Source organism: Bemisia tabaci, chromosome 5 (assembly GCF_918797505.1).
Source record: "Bemisia tabaci chromosome 5, PGI_BMITA_v3".
Lineage (NCBI taxonomy): Eukaryota > Metazoa > Arthropoda > Insecta > Hemiptera > Aleyrodidae > Bemisia > Bemisia tabaci.
The window spans coordinates 39,813,753-39,830,448 of record NC_092797.1 but is presented as its reverse complement, the minus strand read 5'-3'; the positions used below and the strand labels follow the sequence as shown (position 1 = coordinate 39,830,448).

General features: G+C 37.1%; 3 protein-coding genes across 3 annotated transcripts; 1 reads left to right on the top strand and 2 right to left on the bottom strand.

Moving 5' to 3' along the window:
* Positions 1-285: 285 nt before the first annotated feature.
* On the top strand, positions 286-4,975 carry LOC109040709 (coiled-coil-helix-coiled-coil-helix domain-containing protein 7). The gene is made up of 3 exons (XM_019056717.2): positions 286-604; positions 2,533-2,631; positions 4,370-4,975. The coding sequence occupies exons 1-3, from the start codon at positions 560-562 to the stop codon at positions 4,484-4,486; spliced, it is 261 nt and encodes an 86-aa protein (XP_018912262.2). The 5' UTR covers positions 286-559; the 3' UTR covers positions 4,487-4,975.
* A 420-nt stretch (positions 4,976-5,395) lies between these two features.
* Positions 5,396-9,103, bottom strand: Unc50 (Unc50 RNA binding protein). Its single transcript, XM_019056710.2, has one exon. It carries the CDS (start codon positions 9,074-9,076, stop codon positions 8,291-8,293), a length of 786 nt encoding a protein of 261 aa, XP_018912255.1. The 5' UTR covers positions 9,077-9,103; the 3' UTR covers positions 5,396-8,290.
* A 148-nt stretch (positions 9,104-9,251) lies between these two features.
* Positions 9,252-14,109, bottom strand: Vsp37A (Vacuolar protein sorting 37A). The gene is made up of 4 exons (XM_019056716.2): positions 13,940-14,109; positions 12,805-12,956; positions 11,520-11,639; positions 9,252-9,509 (listed from the first exon to the last, which is right to left on the bottom strand). The coding sequence occupies exons 1-4, from the start codon at positions 13,998-14,000 to the stop codon at positions 9,435-9,437; spliced, it is 408 nt and encodes a 135-aa protein (XP_018912261.2). The 5' UTR covers positions 14,001-14,109; the 3' UTR covers positions 9,252-9,434.
* Positions 14,110-16,696: the final 2,587 nt, after the last annotated feature.

The window sequence follows — 16,696 nt, the reverse complement described above, 5'->3', positions numbered from 1 at the left end:
TGTGGTGGGGGAGAGGAGAAGAGGATTGGAGGAGGTGTGTTGTTAGATGCCGTGATGACGTCCAAGATATCTCGGTCACGTTAGCCAATGACAAGCCATCTTGTGCGTGATGACATTGACGTATTGATTACGTCAAGGTGAGATTGATGAAGTATAGAATCTATCCAATCAGATTAATTAACGATTAAACGAATGACGTCAGGAATGGTTGCCGAAAAAGTAACACTCGCTCTATCGCTTTCATCACGACCGCAACAACGAAACAAACAACGTGATTCAACGACGACTGAACTGACTGATAACAGCAACAGCATCCACAAGGGTGAAAGTTTGTTTATAGAATTTAAAATAAGTAATTAGTAGATTTGTGTTGATAATAATATTCACGGTCAGTGCCAATAGAAATCGATTCGAAGGTCTCAAACATTAAATTGAACTCTGTATTTTTCAATGTTGACAATCGTTAGCATGTTGTGTCAAATTTGCCTTGATAACCGTTGATGAAAAGTGAAACAATTAAGCATATGAAGGAGTTGATTGCTGATATTGCAGCATCAGTATGGGGTCAGGCTTCCTGGATGAAAATATCAACCCTTGCCTGAAGGTTCTTTTTTTCCTCTCTTAATTTTCATTTTTGACGTACTTACATTGGAACATTTGACAGTGGTCCGGTCTGTTAAATAGATGATAAGTATGAAACGAGGGAATACTCTGTAGGTCGATAACTGAAATTTTTGAAACAGCTTGAAGACACTGAAATACATTATATTTCATGGTTGAGGTAGGGCTGTGTCATAGAATATAGAGACAATGCCAACAGAAGCGAAAGCCACGGCCATTTTTATGACACCGAAGCGGTCTGAGTGTCTCAGTGAGTAGTGTTTACATTTTGCGCTTTGTTATACGGCAGCGTTCTCACTTTGCAATAAGCGTGCCAATCGACAACAATGCGATCATCTCAGTAAGTAGGAAGATGGCCGCGCAGCTGAGAAAAATGTTAACATAGGTTCTCACGGAGCTTTCGCTTCTGTTGGCGTATTCTCTTTATTCAGTGGCTGTGTCTTGCCTTGTCAGGCTGACATAATTTTATTGAATGGGCTGCTGGAGCCCTGGAGACCGATCACACACTGGCTCCGCTTCCACAAGCGCTTCAATTTGAGCTGAATGTGTATTTTGCAATGTTATTGAGAGATGCCCTTTGAAAACCCTCCGTGCAAACTCTATTGCAATGCAGATCTAACGCCTATCAGGTTTGTTATGTAATTGTCACATGCGCCGAACTGCCGTTCAGGCTGTGCAGTTCTGGACAGCTCTCTAAGGGAGAAAAGGAATGAAAGAGTCGGTGCTGCAAGACCTTCGCCTTTCTTCTGTATTTTCGTGTTCTCAATGTAATGGTCAGAGGAATAAAAAGCTTCACTTTTCGCCTTAGCTCTCCCTCTTTTCATTCCTTTTCTCCCTTAGAGCGCTGCCCGTAACTGCACGGCCTGAACGGCAGTTCGGCGCATGTGACAGTAATCCCTCACTAGACGAGTTTATGTCCAGTTGTATTGAAAAATTGGATTTGAAGATTTTAACAGTAAACTCCCTACCTAAAGAATTTGGTACTCAGTTGCAAGTGGTTTTTAGTTTATTTTTGTCTTGAAAGAGGGCGTAATGTTGCCTGGTATAGACTACCAGAAAAGAAACAAAAATAAAAAACCACAATACGTATTACTGCATCAATCTTTTTAAGTAGAATACGATATGGACGCATTAAAACTTCAAACTATTTAAGGAGCTGCTCCTTGAAAGAGGCTACAAAGTGGGCTTTAATTACTATACTTCTATTCCAGCATCTCGGGTTAGAGTTGCTACTGCTTTTTTGTGTGGGCTGAAATATATTGCTTAGGCTACCTAATGCCAAATTCACGTCTTAACTTTTCCTCTGAGTTCACTGAATGGAAAGTTTGTCTGTGTTTTTCAAAAAGGATAGATTTCTCTTCAAGTAAGTAAGTCACAGGAAAAGTTGGATGACAAATTGAACCACCTCTGTGATAGGGCTGAGGACTAGTGCCTTGATAATCTTGATGGTGAAATTGCAGTAATGCGCATCTTAGGTTACAGAGTTACTTACTTCCTACCATCCTTTTTTTCCTACATGGAAAACTGCAGAAAGTCATTTCTCAAAAACTTCTGTGATTTTCCTACTCTATGAAGGAATATTCCGTGAAATTTTCAGTCAAGATGGAAAATCATGATATTAGTTTGGCTTCCTCTGGAAAAATGGAATAGGTTTAGATATGTTGAAACAGTGCAACTAAGCAATGCATTTATATAGTTTCTCTGACAATCTAAAACATAGTTTAAAATCTAAGTGGGGTGGGAAAGGCCCTAAGTGACACTCCCTTTTTTTCTATTTTTATTTATCATCCAAAAAGAATTTTTGGAATTCTGTTCGCAACCTATGCCATTTTTTCTCATTTTTTCTTGGTGGTATGCCTTCATAACTTGATTTCTCCTCTATATTACTTGTAATTCTTTCCATGATTTCAGGAGCAAGCCTTGTCACTAAAGTGCCTGCAGAATAATAATTATGACAAAGATAAATGCTTTCTTCCTATCGAGAACTACAAATTTTGCAAAAAGTTTTGGGTATGTATAATTATGGGACTGCCCCCTTTTTTTATCTTATTTCATGTAATAGGTATGCAACCAGTTAAGAATCATCCAACATGTTCATGGTGAAAAATTTACTTAAAACGGGACTAAGTAAGGCCGTAAAAACATATAATAACAAACCCGGGATGTTTTCTGGTTGTAACACCATGAAACGTCCGGGTTTTTTATTTTATGTTTTTGCAGCCTCAGTCACATTTTCAGTTGATTTTGTACATTGGTTTCGGGCTGATTAACTCATTCGCCTCATTTAACGAGTATACCCATCAGCGTGTGCGCAGGACATATCTCAGTTGATGAGTTAATTCACAGCATTTATTGGTGTCGCTACACGATTGTTTTGGTCATGTTTTTTCGCTTTTCCGATAGATGGCATCTCAAGCGTTGCGATGCCGACAGAGCGCAAGTTAACTCATCAGCTGAGATATATCCTAGGCGTGCAGTGAAGAGTAAACTTGTCATATGAGGCGCATGGGTTAATTTTTTTTTTTTTTTTTATTAATTGTAAAGACAGCTGTCACTTGTTCAGAGTCACGATCAATGAGTTGAGTCAATTCCAGCTCTTATGATGTGACATCACAATTAGACATAATTATCAGCAATTCAAATCGATCTATTATTAGCAAGGGGGAGGTCATATTGTAAAAATTATGTGATTCAAAACGTCAGTTAAAATCTTATTCATATATGAGGTCTAGTGTTCAAAACTCACAGGCGCCAACGTGCCAAATGCACCTAAGAAATCGGTCATGGCGCCTAAAAGATGAAGGCTCTGCTCCAACGTGGCCCCTAAAAATTGTCCCCCCCCTCTCCCCCCCAAAAAAATCCTAAATATTCCTTTTGGTGATTTTTCGGAATTTCTCCGAAATTACAGCTACTTGATCTGTAACTAAAACATCTTGCGTCTAACTTTTAGTAAATGCGATGTGATATATCGACGGTGTAAGTCGGCAATCACATAACTTGTTTGCGGTGTCTGAAAATCTCCACCTCTATATTATTTTTTTTTTAAAGGAGAACAAATTGACATCATTCGTTGAAGCAGAATAAATCACGGCAGTTTTAAAGAATTGCTGTTGAGTGGTTTTCCTTTTAAAAAATGAGGTATGACAGGAAGTTTGGGACGTCGCAAGCCGAGTTATGTGATTGCCAACTTACACCGTCGATGTAGGCAAAAAGTCAATTTAGCCCCTAAAAAATCCTCAATGGCCGCTAAAAATCGAGCTTGGTGAGCCACATGTCTCCTGAAACTCAAATGTGAGTTTCAAACACTGATGAGGTATTATCTGAATTACATGCTAAGTGGAGGTTCCAATCCTATATTAGTAATTAGGGGAGTAAGTTCGTAGAGGATCGAGATGTCAAGTGTGGGGCGAGATGAAATCTGCCTCAATGAAGTACTCAAGTCAAGCACATACTATCACAATCACATCTCTTATGTATTAGAAGATCTCCTAAAGCTCCGTTCAATAATAAAAATTCAAATTCAATAATTCGAACTGTCTACATCGTTAGAGTTTTAGGAAGGTTTGGACTTTCCATCCCCTTCAGTTTATCAGTGGGGTTGTACAGAAATTTAATGGGAGTAAGTATCCTCTAGCAAATGCATGATCCTGAAAATAGTACATTCCCGACAAAGTGTCTTTTTTTTACAGGAACTAGGCTACACTCTAAGCACATATTGATCTCTTATTCTGACTTTCATCTGTTCTAGGGCAAAGTCCGAAATATGAGAAGGTCACAGGGTATTTATCCTTTACTACCTCCACCTGAAGAAAGAGAAAAAGTGAAAGCAGACTGGCAGGCAGGCAAATTTAAGCTGGACGTATAGTCAGGTTTTTAAAGGTGCATTGCAAATTCATGGAGTGCATTAGAGGTTATTTAGCAAGAGGTGTCTTTCCTATCGCAAACATCCACTCATATGGAAAAAAGTGATAATGCTGATTTAACAATTTTGTAGTTGAAAAAAATGTCCGACATGTTTCAGTGTAGATTTACAATAATAAAATGCTAATTTTACCACCTCCATTGTCAAATTAGCTTTCCAATATTGTAAAATGTACATTCAAAACATGTCGGACTCATTTTTTAACAATTTAATTGTTAAATCAGCGATCAATTTTTTCCGTGCAGGACAAAGTGAGGCAGCTGTAATTAGACTGGTACCTGTAGTTATCTGATAGACTCATGAGATGAATGGCATCCGAGTCTTTCGTTTTCCTAATGTAGCTCATGAAACTTAATAAGTGTCAAATGATTGTAACATAATTGTAATCATCTATTGTTTTCATTGTTTTATTATTAAATGTATTTGATCAAATCCCTTTTTGGTTGAAGAATTCTAAATTTTCTTTTTTAAGACTTAATGTGATTAATCAAACCAAGGGTTAGAGGAAAAGTCACCCCTAGGGGTAAAGAGGAGGTCTGAGATCAAGGACTGTAATATCCTACTTTTAAGAGACTTACGATTTTTCAAAATTGTTCGAAACTGTTTTGCCAGGAAATCAATATTTGATGCACAACAGTAACAGAAAGAAAAAACTACTGAAAGACTCGAATTTAGAGCCCACGCCCAACTTCTGCTCTCTCTACAGTTCATACTAATCGTAACTATTCAATGAGTGTTTTACACACTCAAAGGAACACTTTAAAAAAAGAAACCCTTGCATCCAAATCTGTACATTGTATTTCTTATTGTTCCTGAACTATTCTTTTCCAGATAAATAAGGAATCGTTGGTCTAAATTTGTAATTTTATATTTCAAATCATTTTTTCAATAACAAATTAATAACAGCTATGTCAAGACCAAGCTGTTTCATATTTACAAAAAGCTTAGGAAAAAAAATAAATATATATTTATATATACATAAAAACATACACAGGGAGCTCAAAATTAGAGGACATTTTTTTGTAGAAATAAGTTAACCATTTTAATGGCTTAAAAGGTACATACTGATTACTTTAAGTTTGACTTACAAGAAGGAAAGAAATTGAGAGACACCAAAGGACTCCATTGCTCACCACTTTAGACTATTGACAGTAGAGCTTAATCTCTAAAACCCTAGGCATAGTTTTTTACTGGAGTATTCTTCACTAATATACAGGCATTTTTTGGGAAGGCAGGCTCTGACCTGGCTCAGACCTGGCATACAGGCTCAAAAATTATTTATGACGTCATTTTTCCTCCAATGGTACAAAAATAATCTTTTGATATTTTATGAACAATGATGGCATTAAAAAAACAGCAGAATAAATAACCCATTCATTAACTTTATCGATGGTTAGAAGAATGTTATTTTTAGCGGAGCATATTTGGCTATGAAAGACATCTTTTTAGAGACATCTATTTTCTTCTAAGAAGCGGCCTTCTGATCTAGAAATATAAAATTTTGCCGCCTGTTATTTCTTAAATTTCTGCCATTTATGAAGTTGTGCGTTCTCATTATAGCAGACAAAACTCTTTTTCAACAAAAGTAAGGGGTGCAGACCTTTGCCTCACCTACCCTGCTAAATTTATTATCTTTAAACACCACAAATCTAATGACTTATGATAAGCTGATCTGATGACTTAGGCCAATCATTGGCTCTACAAACAAAATTTTCTAGGATATTGAATTACTAAATAAATCAGCTTTTCTTGTTACAGAAAAAAACTGAGAAAAAGTTGTCAAAGGGAGAAATTGCAGCCAGAATTAGAGTAAAACTTTAATCAACGATTTGATTTAACAGATTTTTTTGTAAAAAGGACTTTTCATTCTACTTCTTGAAAAAATGGCTTGAAGAGAGCTGAAAACAAGGACCAACAACAATATTCATTTTAAAAAAAAAGGGGGGGCAAATTCCTTCAAATATTTTAGTATCGCTTGTATCCACTTCACCAGAGTGACACTTGGAGAACAAGGACAGAGACCCTAACCAAAATGAACCAAAAATCAATTCTACATCATGGACTAGGTGAGGTAAGTAATCAAAACTATATACACTGATTTCAGATATTAAGTTAAAAGTTATTTAATTCTATTACATTAAATTCAGTAAGGTTCAATTGCATTATATAACGCAAGAAGCGACAAAATTGTGGCCAGCAGGAACTGTGTTAAACTCTACTATTCTATGACATTGTGCTACTTTGGTAGAATGCCTTATGCTCCATACGCTATCGTTGGCTCATTTATACTAGGCCTTCTATTTCTCGGGTTGCATTCAGAGTAATCTGGTTTGCACTATTCAAAATCATATTGTTTCTCTGCGGTATTCGGGTTCCTGACTTCGTTTGGCATTTATCTGTCAAAGTAATCTGCTTGCCAGAATGTAAAATGATTGCACATAAATCAATCCCCTCAATTTCTAGCACAAGAAATCTCTGTTTTACAGATTATTAATTGAAAGAAAATGTAAGATTGCTGCAAGAAAACTTGAAATAAAAACTAATAGACACTACAAAATGAGAGGTTCAGGTATTGGCATCACATCATAGCCATTGATGCTTGTTTTTGTGAAACAAAAATCAAGGTGTCTAGCAATTTTTAAAAAAAAAAAATCCCTGACATTTCCCCAACCTTTCTGACAAAAACGATAAAAAACCCGGGGAAACTTTAAAATTTCCTAACTGACAGAAAAAATAATTCCCTGACAAAAAGGAAAAATATTCCTAATTTTTCAACTTGTTTGAAGTGATTACATGTAAGTAAGAATTTTTTCATGTTGTGTAAGAATAAAATGTAATAAATACAGCTAAATGTACAGTGCCTAAACATATGCGAGATATTTTTGCTTGATTTTTAAGACTTAAAAGACATTAGCAGAAATTCTGGTAGAAATCTCCGTGAGAGTAAAATTTGCAAAACGTTCTCTGAAAAATTCGTGTTTTTCGATTTCTCTGAGGTTTCTCTGACACGAAAATAGCTTGCAAAATAAAATTCCCTGACATGCCGAATTTTTGCGGATTCCCTGACGTTTTCTCTGATTTCCCTGACACGAAAAAAATTCCCTGACATTTCCTGGTTTTTCAGGTCGCTAGATACCCTGAAAATTCTCATTACTAAGGGAAAAAACTCATAGCAAATACATGCTCCCCATTGGAGACTTTGGAGCCCATTTGGAGGTCAATTAGACCCAAAGCGTGCCCCAGACAAGCACCAATAGCTATGACATAAAATAAACATCTTTGTCTCTGATCTGAGAGGTGCTTCATGCCCTTCCTCATTCATCACTACAAAACTAGATCCAATAATGTAATTGATACTCAAATTCTTGGAGAAAAAGTGCATTGATACGAATCATTGAACAGATATTTCTTCATGCGTAAAAAATTGTACATAAAATATCATACATCTTCACGGCCAAAGAGGTTACTGGTGCCTTTTACTACAGTTATCATCAAGGGAAAATATTTAGAGAATACAGCCTAGAGAAAAACTATGCTTTTAGCTCGTTCGAACAATCTTGAGTGATACAGAGCAGGTACTCCCTCTACAGTAATGGTGCTGTGAGTGAGATGAGACATTGCTAAGCCATCTATAACAGTCTTACAGCTCTGCTCACTGGCATCTGAACAAAGTGATGTTTTGAAAATCCCTAGTAAGTTTTGATGTGGAAGTAAATAATCCAGGAAAACAGGTTTCAAGAGAGCGTGTTAAAGAACTCGATAGTGGTAAAAATCCATGACGGAACTACTCCAGTTCCAGCCTGCTGCAATTGAAACAATTAACATAAGCCCAAGTAAAATGAGAGGTGAAAGTAATACTTGAGTTTTTTGTAAGATTGGTAAACAGCTATAACCTAAAAATGTTATGTACACATAGTAAGTGAATGCCACGCACCACAAGAGATTGCCGAACAACCGAGCTAGGAACCAATCATGACTTATCAGGGCATTATAGAAAAATAGTTGAATAACATGTGATATTGCAAATGAGGGAAAGAAGGCATTCAAATGAACATCAAATGCGTAACCCCACTCAACATCTTGACCTTTATGAGATGGTTTTATGAGGTACTTATTAGTGATGAACCAGAATAATGATGCAATACAAAATCCAAAAAATATACAGTCAACAAACACTAAGTACAAAAAAAATTTCAAAAATTCCCAAAAGTTTAGACTCAGAATAAGTGTGAAACCTAATGAGGACACAAATAACCAAAGACTTAACAGAACCAAAAATGCGGGGTCATCTCTTGCAAACTGAGACTTCGTTTCTTTGCGATAATGAAAATTTCTATACACTTTTTGAGGTGCTGAGAACAAATATGTCATTTGCCAGAATGCAAATTCAAAATCCATTTGACTGAATTTGAAAAATCGACGAAGATATCGGTACCTTTTCATTGCTGCAGACATACAGCCTCTGTGAGTAGCAGGCGCTGGCAAATAAGACCCAGTGCTAGCAACTGAATCTTTACGCAAATTACTATACATTTTAGCCTACTTGTAGAGGTTCAACATGCAACTCATTAGCATAGTCACTGGTTCAAAATATTAACACAAAATAGGGACTAATTTTTCACTCTAAAATTCAAAACGTAGAGGTTAAAAAAAAAAAAAAATTAAAGAGCTATCATTAGATTTTTTTTCTTCAGCAGAGATTCAAGTGCCTGACCACTACTTCAACCTTTCAACTACTACAGCAGATGTTATTGACAATCGATCAATTTTATAATAAGATTGCACTTGATAAATTCCTTTGGGTATACGAACAATATGAAATTCTTGAGAGAGATAGGGTTGAATACAACAGGCAGAGTGCTAAGTCTAGGAAAAACAATTTCCTCAAAAATTAAAAACCCGCCTTTTCAAGCTCTCTTAACTGAAAACCCAAGCGCTCTTCCTTAGCTTTCCTTTTGTGTGAGATCTGAAAAACGAAAAAAGGGAAAAATCAATCTAAGCATGAAGAAAAATGAATTTCTTTAAATTAGTGCCTTTTTCTAAATCTGCAACTAAAGGCTGTTTCAATGAAACTGAAGGTTGCCTTGCTCTGAGCAAACTTTTAATGATGTTGGAATACAGTTTGCAGGAGATGTGGCTAATTTCATACAATTTTTGACGAACCCTCAAGAACTCATTTGCTTTATAATTCGCATTAGCACGACGATTTTTCGGTGACGTGTAAAAGACCCTCCAGAAATTCAAGCCATTTTTCACTCTCCAATTCCATTTAGTGAGGTCGAAGTTATACTGGAAATGAAGTTCGCAATTTTTTAGTGGCAGGATACTACTAATCTTCATAGGTACTCATGAAAACTGAGCATTTTTCTCCACTAAGAGCTCAGAGAATTCAAAATTTTCAAGAATATAATAGCCTACTCAGATTTTCCAAGCTCAAAGATGCTTCCAAGCTAACTTTTCGAACCCCTTTGCAGTCTATGAGGCTACCTGAAAATGGTGCTACCACTGCCAAATCAATTTTATTCACCCAGAAACTAATATTCCCCTCCACATTTCATAGGTAAGAACTCCAAGGCAAATTAGGATGAGGGTAAAACAGTAATATACCTACCGTTGTTTGAATTTCTCAAAGAGACTCATTAGAGAAAACTTTTTGCCGGAAAAACAAGAGCTGGTGCGGCGGGTGCTGCTGTTGTGGAGAACAATCTCAGAGAAGCTGAGCTTCAGACCACACCGCCTTTGATAGTTTTTATGAGAGCTAAAGTATATTAGTTGTATCTTGCATCTGAAGGGTTCCAAACTTCATTTCTAGTGTTAATTTTTCTTTACAGGCTGGGGTTGGAGAGTGAAAAATGATTCGAAAATTCCGGAGGGCTTTTTGTACACGTTGCCGAAAAATTACGATAGAAATGCGAATTTTTCACTAAGTTAGCTCGACAAGGACTCGTTAGAAAGCTAATGAAATAAGCTACAAGGCCTGCAAATTGTATTCTTGCTTGGAACAGGCCACCTTAGTTTATTTGGGACAGCCTTTGAATTTTTTTATTTTATTTTATTTTATGAATTTGAAAGGAAATTTAAGAGGGCACTATATTATAAGACATTTTTGGCCCTTAAGTTCTGCGAAGCCCAGCGAGGTGACTTGGGGTTGAGAAAGCGACTTTGCCAGTTTGATGACAACTCTAGCAGAGACTCTTGACTTATTAACCACAAGATCAAACTGGTGACATCCCTTGCTCAATCTTGCAATCCTGAGTTTGCTGGCCAGGCTTTCCCAAACTCACGGCCCTGCAGGCACTGCAAGGAGGCGTCCTCATACCATCAAGATGATCAAACTTTCTCTGCTGAAACTTTTGACTCCAGCAAGTTCCCACTCTCAATTTGAAAAATAGGGACCTACGTCACAAAAGAGTAACCACGGGGGAGAGTTGAAAAATCCGATATCTAGTGTTATGTTTTCTATAAACAGCCCCTCAGCATGCCTAATATAATCAAATTCTAAAGACAAGGTACACTCTGCTACAAGTATGGACAAACGGGGTGCCGAAGTGGCAGCGCTGAGAAAATCGGCGATCGAGTGACGTATGAAGTCGTACCGTCCATTTGCCGCGCAGGTCTTCGCAGTCGTACTCTCGATGCTGTCAAATCTACGCGTTTTGACGACTTTCTAAAATTCCATTTGTCCATACCTGTAGTAGAGTGTACCTTGTTCTAAAGAGGTCAACTTTTTGAGGAGGCACCACTGGGCATGGAAAGACCCACTAAAATTAGAGAAAGAAAAGATTGAACAAATGTCATATCAACCTGGATACAACAATTATCAGTTGGCACATTGGTTACCACATGAATTTAGATTGAATAAAGTCATTTTTCAATATGATATCTGTCCATTATTTTCTTTCCTCAATTCTAGTTAGGGGTTACAGGAGAAAGACATTCTATTATAAGGAGGAGAAAACAAAAAAATTAAACTTACTGCTCTTTGCTCTAGATATTCAGATAAAAAGGATTCAACATCCAGTTTACCATTCAAAAAGTTGTCTGCTATTTTTTCACTCTCTTCATCACTTTTCAGAGCCTCTAATTTCAAATTTTCCTGTTGAAACAAGAAACAAAATTTTTTTTAAAAACAGTGCGGATGAATAATACAGCAGACACAGAATGAGAGTTCCTGCTACCTTGAGCATTACTTTTTTATGACACTCCCTCTTCTTAGTCCTGTCATGCAAGGAATATGTATTAATTAATTACATATCGACGGAGAAAGTCGGCAATCACATAACTTGGTTTGCGACGTCGCAGACTTCCTGTCATACTTTATTTTTTAAATGGAAAACTACTCAACGGCAATCCTTTAAAACTGTCATGATTTTTCTTCTCAATGCGAAGAAAATTCTGCAAAAACTTCAAGAAATAATATCAATTTGTTCTCCTTTATAAAAATGACGTAGAGGCGGAGATTTTCAGACACCGCAAACGAGTTATGTGATTGCCGACTTTCACCGTCGATATGTAGTAATTAATTTCTCCCGGTGATACAGGTCCGCGGTGAAACTCAGCGGAATTTCCAAATCTCAGCTACTATTTTATTTTTATTTTTAATGAGAACCAGTTAACATTATTCCTTGAAGTTTTTTCAGAATTTTCCTTGCACAAAGAAGAAAATCTCGGGTTTTAGCATTGAGTTATTTTCCATTTAGATTGTGCATCTTCATTAAAATCCAAATAAACGCATTGAATGGCATATAATTTTTGTTTATCTACCAAAAAACTGTCAAGTTTGAGGGAGAATGAATGTGTAAATTTTATTGTGTATTGGTATTTTTTCAAGCAAGGAAGAAGTTGCACAATATTGACAACACTGTGATCGAGTAAGCTCTCTTCTGTAGATGTGATCTAATTAACAGCCTGCTGAATTCGATAAGCAGCATTTTAGCTCTTGTGGACGAGTTGTGCAAAATTATATGGTACTGAAGGTAATGATAGCGTGGCAGCAAGCCACCCGCTTCCCCAACCAGCGCAGCTCATTGGCTGTAGCTTGCTGTAAACGCAGCTACATAAGCCGCGAGCTCACCAATTAAGTTCACTCCGCTTCTGACAGTCACACGGATCACACCTCTCCTCCGGCGGACATTATGCAGCTGGCCGGCTTGCCCCTTCTAACAGCCCTTCTTAGGGCCACCGCTTCATAGAGCACTACATTTGGTCAATGGCCATGGAGATGAGATGATCGTTAAAAGACACAATGTAAAAATACTTACTTTGATATTCTGAGGAGAATATTTGCTGGCGAGAGTTTGATATTCAAGAAAGAGTTTCTCGTGCAAAGATCGTAACTCAGTAACAGCTTTCAATTTACTTGCAGTTTCTTGACGGAGTTGAAGCATCTGAGGTTGCTTTGACAAGTTATGCTCTGTAAAAAATTTCGGAAAAAATTTAGAAACAGTTGACATGCAGAAAGTCTTTTGATAAAAATTAAATAAATAATATGTTCACAGCATGTTTAATGCCTGTGATTTTTAAGTACCAACATCTATTTCAACAGGTCTCATTCCTCTATTTTGATAAAGGCATTTCAAACACTACGTAAGTGATAGCTCAAAAATAAAATTTAAAAAAATTGCACCCAATTGCAACTTATTGATAGTAAAGACAGACTCTTAAAATGTATAAGGGAAAACTGCATTACGTAGGAACGATCAATTCTGGTTATCAAAAGAGTACAACCAAAAAACCAGCAGTTTTTGACACTTGAGAGCAAGGGCCAGAGTCGAAAAATGCAAACTTATGTCAGAATGCCACGTTGTAAATCTCGGCTCATGTTCAAGAGGTTTGATTGTATTTTCTTTAAATCTTTTTCCCTCGTTCTAAAAAAAATAGCAAGGAATCATAAGGATTAATTTTCCTAGCAGGAAGAAAAAATAATCAAGAAATTTTATGATGTTGCAATTGAGATGCTCATTTATCATTTTTAGCCATCAACATGGGTTGTGGCAAAGGGAACTTTATCTACTGCATGAGAATAAAAGTTCCCGAGAAGACGAAGGAATAAGTAACTAAGGGTGCTGCGGCTTGATGTCTTAAGGGTAATTTTGAATTTAAAATTATAGAGTGCATTTAAGGTGGGTCTTCGGCACTTTGGCAAACAATATGATAGTCAAACGATCAATATATTACTTCTGGAAATAAGGAGATTTTTAAAGAGTTTCCAAGCATCACATGATGCTGAAGAACGTCAGGAATTAGTACACAAAATTTGATCGAAAGACACTTGGAAATTACTGCGAAAAAACGTCCTGGGAGAATACCACAGATTGCTTGATCTTACATTCAGCAACATTTATTTAGAATGTACTTGCTCCTTCGTCAAATTTTGTGTACAAATACCTGACGTACCTACGTCAATGTGATGCGATGCTCGGAAAATTATAAAACCCAGATATGATCGGTTGGCCATCAAATCCTTCTCCCAAGTGCTGAAGAACAGTTTTCATAAATTAATTGTGATGGAGGCGGGAATGATGATAATACTCCAAGATGAGCTAGTTATCAGTGAACGATATTGAAGGACACAAAGCAAAACATGAAAGCTTAAACATGATTTTCTTCACATACGTATCGTTCAGAGTTCAATAGAATCACTGGAGAACAAAATTTTATCACTTAATCGAGAAACGAAAAGTATTTAAACTCATCAACACTCATTGTCAGTTCGGACTGTGTCATCAAAACTGATCAAAATAGAAATACTGAATTACTAGATAACTAGTTGGATGACGAGGAAAAGGAGTTTGAGGTTAGATAAGTTGTCACAGATTGTACAATCGCAACCAATTAGAGTGAGACAGATGCTGTTTGTTTACATTTTGAAGACCATAGGTTAGCAAGCAAAAATCAAAATGGCGGATTTTCTATCTCACTCGTTTTGCTACCTGTATTCTAACTTCACGTAAGTCGCCTAGCACATAGGCAAACCCGTGAACGAAGTAGACTATCAGGGTTTTTATTACTTACGGACGAATTCATAGTACCAGGACCAGGACCTACCAGGACCAGGGCCGGATTTACCTACTTGCCGCCCATGGACCGCCTGTATTTTGCCGCCCCCTTATTTTCATTCGTTTTGAAACATCAATGAAAACCATCAAGTGAACGTGCAGCGGGGAGGAGTGTAGGTATAAGACGCGTTTGTTTACTCGTGTTGGACACATTTTTTGCAAGCCCTGTCAACATTACTAGCAAAACGCAAACTACGGAACTTTGCGCGAAAGTTAAGTTCCGTAAACCTATCGCTGTCTGGACGAGGCCTTCCATTTATAAGAAATGAACGAAAAAAGTATGAAAGAACAAACTGACCGCGCTGTGTTTAGCGCAATGCGTGAAGCATTCCTACAGTCTTGTAGGCGCTATGCGTTTCACACAGACTGCTGCTGAACGCACTGTGTTTGACGTAATGCGTGAAGTATTCATGCAGTCTTGTAGGCGCTACGCGTTTGCCGACCGTTACTGACTACACGTCCACGCTGTGTTTGACGCAATGCGTGAAGTATTCATGCAGTCTTGTAGGCGCTAATAGGTGTTACACGCCGACCGCCGCGTCGAGGGCTTCTCCTTTTCATCTCAAGTCCTCGTCATAATTGCTCTCTGCGCCGCGACGTTCCAGGCCAAATTGCGTGTTTGGCTCCTCTCTTTACTCGACCAATTAAGGGTGCTGTCTCTTATATTGACAAAAACAACAAAATTAGAAATTACTATACTCTCAGGAAGTGGAGATTTTGTCGCCTTTTCTCGTTTGTAATTTTTTTTCCTGAATCCGATATTTTTTTATAACTACATTTAAAAAAATTGCAAAATTTGCCGCCATGGGCCGCGGCCCATGTGGCCACCCCCTAAATCCGGCCCTGCGTGGTACATAATATATTTGTTGAGATCGGTGAAGAGAACGAGGCACTGGGTACTTTTACTTTCCAAAAACATAGAATTTGACTTACTTGCTAGTTCTTCATTTTGTGTCATAAGATCCTCTAACTGTCTATTTAATTCAGAGACGATTGGTAACGATTCAAGAAATTCGTCCAAACAATCATTATTGTCATTTAATTCTTGCAGCGTTTCTACTGAAAGAGTACTTAGATCTGCTGCTTGCGAGGACTGTAAAATTAAAAAAGAAGAATGGCAGTGCACAAAAAATATTAAAGCCTGGGGGTACCTAGAATTCGGGTATTTTCCCTGGGGATTCAGAGGTCATAATAATAAAAATTTACCTATTCTCTGTGATATAATTTCAATTTAAAAAAGCTTAAAATAATGTTTAATCACCTGTAAAATATCTCTGTTTATTCAATTTATTGGGGCAAAAAGTCCGGTATGACAGTAAGGATTTTAAACTTTTACCAAGATGGGGATTTAAAGTTTCAGTTTATAATAGGAAATGAGATTTCAATGATTTGACTCAAGAACCACGTGTTTTGATTGCAGAATTTCAACATTTTCGCACCTGATTGATTTAATTAAAAGTCAGATCAAAAGGCAAAAAGCTACCTTCATTGCTTGAAATATTCTCGAATATCCTTCAAATCAGAAAATTTTAAAAAACATTCTCTCCCATTTCAAAAAAATGTTAAAATGAAGGGTAGGTAGTTAGCAACCTTGTGCAAACTAAGATTCACAATTTCCACCTTAAGCTATTGATGTGAATTTTAAGGCGACAAATGGGTCTTCTTTGGAATCTTCCTTAAAGTGAAGCTGGGTAAAAAATTAGAAAATACTCAGGTTTATAAAATCTTTTGCCATGCACCAATATTTCAGGTTCCTGGGTAATTTAAGCGGACAGTGGCAGATGGCTTGGCACCTACTGGCTATTGATCTTTTTGCAGGGTGAAAAAATTTTCCAATAGGGGAGAAATTTTGAGCCACAGATTACAATTGATTATGGCTTAGATTGCACGCTGATTGGCGATTTGCACGCCTCATTGAAACAATACTCTTCGATTATCTACTGTTTTTGATCAGTGACAAATGAGGTCCAACTCTTAGAGGTAGGTACTTGTTAATTTTGAAAATTGACTTTTCTGCTGAAATAACTTAAGACCAATTTAAGACTGAGTTCCTTTTTTCCTAATGGAATGCTCAATTTTCAAGGTGCAATCAGGT